At 38.7% G+C, this 7,876-nt stretch overlaps 1 protein-coding gene across 1 annotated transcript in view; it reads right to left on the reverse strand.

Moving 5' to 3' along the window:
- APLF (aprataxin and PNKP like factor) overlaps positions 1-7,876 on the reverse strand; it is a 210,145-nt gene that overhangs the window by 8,353 nt on the left and 193,916 nt on the right. The window contains exon 10 of the mRNA XM_006862939.1: positions 4,016-4,062. Coding sequence (XP_006863001.1) covers positions 4,016-4,062 — 47 coding nt within the window. The remainder of the gene's footprint in view (positions 1-4,015; positions 4,063-7,876) is intronic.

A 7,876-nucleotide genomic window follows, 5' to 3' on the forward strand; every position in this document is an offset into this window, starting at 1 on the left:
ATCAGCACTGGACTACAAACCACAAGGCCGGCAGTTCAAAACCCACCAGCTGCTCCTCAGAAACCCTATACATACAAGGTCACTATGAGTCGGCAGTGACTCGACGACACTCAACAAAAATGACACCAACTGCCTAGAATGATGCATATCACATAAAAATGGAGGCCAGAAAGAACCACCTCAATTTGAGATGCTAAAACATGAATGGTAATTTCTTTTCAACACTGTCAACAGGTAAGTTTGTGGAAAAAAAAAAAAAAAAGAATAAAGCAGATATTTCCTGGCACTGACTGATTACTCTTGTATTCAATATCTTATGCCAAACCCACAGCACTCTTAGTGTGGATAGTTACTTAATTTTAAGCCAATTAAATTGACAAGAGGCTTGAAAAATGACAGCCGTGAAAATGAGGGAAAAAAAAAAAGGCTATACTACATAAATCGTCAGCATGTGTACGGTAAGAACTGAACTACAAACCACAAGGCCAGCAGTTTGAGCTCACGAATTGCTTTGAAGGAGAAAGATGAGGCTTTCGGCTTCCACAAGGATTTAAAGCCTCAGAAACCCTATACAGGACTGCTATGAGTCAGAATCTTCTCAACGGCACACAACAATAATATAGGAGAACTTTATAGACTGAAGTGTTTGGAGAATGTTACAATGCAAGGCTGGTGGTTCAAACTCACCAGATGCTCTTCAGAAACCGACAGGGTCACTATGAGTCAGAACCAACTCGACGGCACTTACAACAACAGCTGTATTAAATTTTATTGCCACATCATGCAGTTATGACACCAGCCCCTCTTCAAATTCAACATGTTTAAAATAAAAACAAAGCCCTACCTAGCTTTTATTTCTAACCTCCATTACATGCAAACGTCACCCCTAGTCTCTGGATATTTTGCACTAAAATCCTGAGCCATCCCTGGTTCCTTTACCTCATTAGAGCTCCCAAACTATAGCCATTAAGTGAACAAATCTTAGTGATACTTTCATCAAAATCTCTTCTGTATCAAATCTTACCTTTCCACTCTCTTAGCCACACTAATTTGGGCCCTTTATTCAACTCTCTGATTAACCTCCTCCACTTGGCTTTCTTCCGCCAACTCAGATTGCTCATCATCCCACCTTGATTCTCGTAAAACTGAGCTTCAACCTTGTTTGCAAAGTACCCATATCTTTACTCAGGTTTTCAACAGTGTCTATAATCCAGCCTTAACACACTCTTGCAATATTATCTGCAGTAAACATACAGACTCTCCACATTAGTGAAACTGATCTACTTCCTAACTCCAAGCACAATTTCCTACCTTTAGGCCTTTGATTGAACTACTATTTATTTTGTCTTGGAAACTCTATGTCAAGTTATCATAAAGCAAAGAAACAAAGATGCCTGAAATACTGCCATCTTAAAAACCAACTTAAATTCCCACATCAAGTCTATCCCTCAAAACCCCCAGCTTCTTCCTTTTCTGAGATTTTAAAACATGTCACCACAAGCACATAGAGTCAGAAACAGTTCTCATCGCTACAATTTATTTCACATGGCAAACACAGAAATAAATTAATGTGTTAGTAAATGAAACAGAACACATAGTTAGAAGTAAGGTTAAGTGGTTACTTAAAGCGCAAGAGTTAAAAGTTAACAGAGGTAAATATTGTTATATCCACAGTCCTGTAATAAGAGTGATCCATTAGTAGACGTGTCCATGAACAAACACAAAAACTGAGTAAGTGTGGGAGGGAGAATATCCACAAGCACTTATATATGCTTGACAGAGCTATTTCTACCTGTGTATTTACCTGTGCTGCAAACACATTATTGTGGTGGAGTATACAGAGAGCAAAGTTGTAAAAAACTTCTTAGATAAAACATAACACCTTAAGGGAATGAGTTACCACATCTGGGGGCTCAGGACCATAGTCTTGGGGGACACCAACATCAATTGGCATAAAAGAGTCGACAAAGATAATGTTTTATATTCTACTTTGGTGAGTAGCAACTGGGGTTTTAAAAGCTCATGAGTGGCCATTTGAGGTGCAACTGTTAGTCTCTCCCCATTTTCCCCAGTAAAAAATAGTTAAGAAAATCAAAGACAAATGGAAACAATTAGTCTAGTGGTCTAATGAAGCAAATGAACATCAGCATTTACAACTGTGAGACCAGAAGAACTAGACGGTACCCAGCTACCACTACTAACTGTTCTGATAAGAATCACAATGGAAGGCCCTGGAAAAAGTGGGGAGAAAAATGTGGAACAAAACTCCAAATCATAAGAAAAGACTAGGCTTACTGGTCAGATAGACTAGTCACCCTTCAGGGCTGGAACTGAAATCACCGTGGAGCTTTTCAACCAAACGATAGTCCTATACAGTAACTCTGGGGAGGTATGTCCTCCTTGTCAATCATTTCAGATCAAAAGGGCAGCATTTACCCATGGACAAAGTTCAGATGGTAGGAAAGAATAAGAATGGAAACAGGATATACAGGGAGGAAGTAAGAGAAGTGATACTATACTATAGGGGTTGTAATCAATGATACGAAAAAAATATGGATGAGGTGTTGAATGGAATGCAGATTTGTTCTATAAATCCTCACCCAATTCACAATAGAAAGGAAAAAAAAATCTATTGCTATACTTTAAAGAAAACTACCTTTCCAATAAAAAGAAAAGGTTTTCTTTTAAAAAGTTGCTAATTGCTCAGCAAATATTTGAGCGAAAATCCAAAGATACCTTTCAAAGTAAATTCACATATTTTTAACTATGCCATAAGATGTATTTTGATAGTTTTTACAAATGGTTCCTATTTCTGCAAAGATATATAAATGTGTCAAATGCCCTTACATGTGACAATGCTAAAAATATGTCAATAAAATAAAGCTTTAATCAAACATTATCTCTAGAGAGGAAACTACTTTCATCACCATAAGTATTACATCATCAGTTCCAGTTCCAGTATAGAAAGCATACTATATGACAGATAATCTCCATATTCAGCTCACTAAAGGTAGTATGTGCCTGGAGTACTGAAATACTAACATGTGTCTCAATAAGAAATATCAAGTGAAATTCACTTAGGGGAAAATGATCAGTTTTCATTGCTTGATGACAAGTTGGTTATGTGTATGAAAACACAAATGTAGATGAGTGAACTTTGATAGATTTTTTATTCCCCATCAGCAATAACACTGTGTGTTGAGTCGGACTTTATATTATATAAATGATACAAAGAAGTTAGAATTTGTAAAAAGAAAAAAAAAAGAATACTAGCATTCAAAAGCAGGGGAAAGAGAAAGTGAAAACAGTAAAACGGACATTTGTTGGTTGCCTCACTGGTGTCAATTCCTTCCCTCTCCCCCTTTTATAAATCTTTAGTTTGTATTAAGGATGAGGTGGTCTGAAATGACTCTAGGTACGGTTCCAGAGGTGGCACAAATTAATCAGTGGTCATAGTGATCAGGTCAAAGGTAAGAAATCTGACCTAAACCATGACCTGCCTCCTTAGATGTAAGCACATATGCTTAAAGGTCCAGCTGTACAAATTCCCTCAGTTGAGAGAGGAACCAGTCTTAGGATGATAACACCCCTCTCAAGACAGACTGAAGAGAAGAAATTGGGTCCCTGAAGCCATTACCGAGACGAAACAATGAATCTTGTCTAATCTAGTCCTACCTCTGGGCTTTTCAGTTATATGGGTCAGTACAGTCTCATTATCTCTGAGGTCAATTTGAGATTTTGTTTTTAGATACTTGCAAAGTTTTTTTTTAAAAAGATACTTTTGTTTAGAAACAAAAGAATCATAAAAGACACAGCAACAAATGTATATTGTTGGACAATGATTGCGGACATTTGCCATAGTTTTGTTGTTTTTTAATTTAGGGCAAGTCATTAAGATCAGTAATTGAAAAACTGCAAAGAAGCAGCGGTTTTCTTTTTTTAATAACTGTATGTACTCAAGAGGAGACTCATTGTGATGTTTCATTTTGAGTTTCAGGGAAGTAACATTTCTTACCTGGAGGTGCACTGTGTTTGTATTCTATCTTGTGCTGGGGATTCTTCCTAAAAAGACAAAACAAAGCAAAAATAAGATGCAGTATTCCAAACACTAAAAAGTAATAAGACCAAAAATCAGTCAGACTAACTAGCCAACAAGTAAAATTAGGTCCCTAAAGGCTTCTTATTGAAAAGCAGTTGCTTCTTAATGACACCATTTATGGAGTGCCCACTCCATGCCAGCACATTTCTGGATGCAAAGATAGAGTGGTGAGCAAGACAGAGTTCTTCCCTAGAGATAGGAAGCAAAAACAAAAAACAGCACATCAGCATATTGTTAAAATACAGTCTGCTGTATGTCTAAAACAGCGTACACCACAGACAGAGAGGAATAATATAAAAGAACAGACTCTGTATTATAAAATAGAGGATATATATGGTTAGCATCAAATGATACTAAGGTTTTTCTTGAAACCAAAAGAAAAAAAATAAGTCATATCAGTTCAAAGAACCACTTTTGTTATTGCCAGGAAAATTATAGCCAGGGAAGTAAACTTGCATTGAGAATTTACGTAATAATGTAACAGAAACTACTGTTTGAACAGCTATATTTGATTATACAAGGGAGTTTCAAATAGTCCATGTAAAACTAATTGAAAGTTAATGGAAAAATTGTTACTAGCTAGAGGGTAGGAATGCTAGCTTTGGTGATGGAGAAGAAAATATCCAACAAGAGGGAGGTTGGTGGATGAATGATGGCATTAGGGGAGGAGTACAAGGGTTAAAGGGCACAGAGGTAAATACAGCTATATACATAACGCTGCAATAACAATGATCTATGGGTAGATACATGGACAGATGCACAGACTGAAAAGGTATGGGAGGGAGAGTGGGAGTATACCCATAAACATATAAAGGTTTGACAGAGCATATTTGCACATGCTACAAACATATCCATGAATAAGTGAGGCATACAGGGGGCAAAGTTAAAACTTCTTAGACATTACCAAACAGCTTGCAGGAATGAGGTTCTGGACCTAGGGGCTCAGGACCACAGTCTCAGGAGACAAACAGTCAACTGCCCTAACAGTCCACAAAGAAATGTTCTACATTCTACTTTGGTGAGTAGCAAATGGGATCTTAAGAGTTCATGAGCTGCCATCTATGGTGCAGCTTCTGACCATTCCCTGTCTGGAGAAAAGAAGAGGGATGGAAATTGAAGACATATGGAAATAATTAGTCCAATAGACTAATAGACCATGGGAACGCAGTATCCATAACCCTGGGAAAAAAAGAACCACTACCAACAGCTCTGAAGGGATCACAATAAAAGGTCCTGGGTAGAATGGGAGAAAATGTGAAACTAAACTCACAATTATAAAAAAAATTTTTTTACACCCTCAAAATTATACTTGTCAGAAAGAGATGGAGGAACTTGAGACTATAGCTCTAAGTCACCCTTCAGGTCAAGAACTGGAATCAGTCTCTTGGCTCAATTTTCAGCCAAGCAGTTGTTATTGCTAAGTGCGATCAAGTTGGTTCCAACTCACAGCCACCCTGTATACGGTTTCTGAGGTGAGTTTGAACCACCAACCTTGCAGTTCAAACCAACCTTATGGTTCACTGGTTATTTTACAGTGCCACACCAGGACTCCATCTTAAAATAATGGCAAGAGAAATCAATATCCAAAAGGCAATCAAACATAAACCTTTTAAAAAACACTCAAGTTCACTCGTTTCTTCTCCCTTCAACTAACCCCATTCATATGCATATGGCCTTGGGCCTCTGGCAGGGTGGATCCAGTAGGCACTGGCTCCCTATCAGTCATCTAGTTCAACCAGAGTGACAACTGATTTAGGCAATTCCAGGAGTCCTGGTGCCGTGCTGTGGGTTAATGCACCAGAATGCAAAGCCCTTTGAACTGCAAGGTCAGTGGTTCAAACTCACCAGCTGCTCCTTGGAAACCCTATACAGGGTCGCTATAGGTCAGAACTGACTCGATGGCACTTAACAAGACGTTGTAGCTCTCCCCTCCGATGAAGTATTTTATCCCCTACATTCCTTTCCACTATTATAGGTAACAAAATCCAAACTAACCATCTAAAAAGCAAGTTTCACTTCCCATGCCCCTTTGTTCTTTCTCTTACAAAACCTCATACTTTCATGAGTCTGAATTCATTGCAATGAATCCTGTCCCTTATGCCAGCTGCTTAAACCAAGTAGGGATCATGCCTGGCTTCCTCTGACTCCACAAGGGGAAAACAAGACCAAACTCAAAATCAGCCCTAGGCTGATGCCTAGGAAGTGGAGGTCAGCCATGCCTCCAGTGCCTTTAAAAGCAGTTGTTATTGTTGTTAAATGCCATCAAGTCAGTTCCAATTCATAGCAACCCTATATAGGGTTTCCAAGAAGCCGATGGTGGGTTTGAAACGCTGACCTTGTGGTTCCCACTGATTTTTCAGTCCAGTGTTTATTCTACAGAGCCACATCAGGACTCATTATGGGGGAGAACAACATTGGTGAGGTATACTCACCATGGAAGTGTCAACTATACAAGATCAAAAGGGCAACATTACCTAAGGACAGAGTTGAGGCTGGATGGAAGGAGGGTGGACTGGAAATAAGAACCACAGGGAGGAAGTGGGATAACAGTTGTTACATGGAGGGGATTACAATCGCTGAGATGAAACGAAGTGTATGATTTGTTATATGTAAACTGATGATCTGCTTTGTAAACCTTCACTCAATTCATAATAATAAGTTAAAGGATAAATTAAAAGTTAAGAATGGGGAAAACAAAAACCAAAAACAATAAACAACCAGCCTTACTGGTCAGATAGAGAAGGGTGGAAACTCAAGATTACGGCCCTTGACCACCCTTCAGGTCTACAAATGAACTCACACCTGGGGCTCAATTGTCAGCAAAGTGACAGATACATAGGGCAGACAACTAGTGAGGTATACACACCATACAACTGTCAATCATTTGAGATCAAAAGGGCAGCAGTTACCTAATGGCAAAATTTAGGAGGGTAAGGAAAGGAAGAATGGAAACAAGAAATATAGGAAGGACCAAGGTGCCCCTGACCCAAGCCATGGTATTCTCATAGCCTCATATGCATGTGAAAGTTCGACAATGAATAAGGAAGCCTGAAGAAGAATAGATGTATCTGAATTATTGTGTTAGCAAATAATGACGGTACCATGGACTGACTACCAGAAGAACAAACAGATCTGTGTTGGAAGAAGAACAGCTGGAGTGCTCCTCAGAAGTCAGAATGGTGAGACTTTGTGGCTCGTATTTCGAACATATCAGGAGGGACCAGTTCCCGGAGAAGGATATCATGCTTTGTAAAAGAGTGGAAAAGAGGGAGACGCCAACAAGTGGACTGACACTGTGGCAGTAGCAGGACAGTAATGGTGAGGCTGGTGCAGGAGCGGGCAGTGTTTCGTTCTGTTGTGTAAAGGGTCACTATGTGTCCGAATTGACTCGATGTCACTTAACAACAACATTGAGGGGATTGAAAGAAACAGATGAAGTATAGGATTTGTTGGATGTAAAACTGATGCTGTGCTCTGTAAACCTTCACTCAATTCACAAGACTAAGTTAAAAATAATAATAATACAACAGAGAAGGGAAGTAGATGAGGTTATAGATAAAACAAGTCACATAGACAGATGATGGATACAGCAGGTTCACTATTCTGTCTACTTCTGTATATGTTAATTTTTTTTTAATTTAAAAATAAAAAAGAAAAGGGAGATCCTCTGTTCCCAGCCAAGATTACGATAAACTAATTAAGAAAAAAAGTCCTTCTCCTTATGAACTGATGGTGTTAAAAAAGTAGAAATTTTAGAGGTCTAAATGCTCTGGTAGC

Source organism: Chrysochloris asiatica, unplaced genomic scaffold, assembly GCF_000296735.1.
Source record: "Chrysochloris asiatica unplaced genomic scaffold, ChrAsi1.0 scaffold00052, whole genome shotgun sequence".
Lineage (NCBI taxonomy): Eukaryota > Metazoa > Chordata > Mammalia > Afrosoricida > Chrysochloridae > Chrysochloris > Chrysochloris asiatica.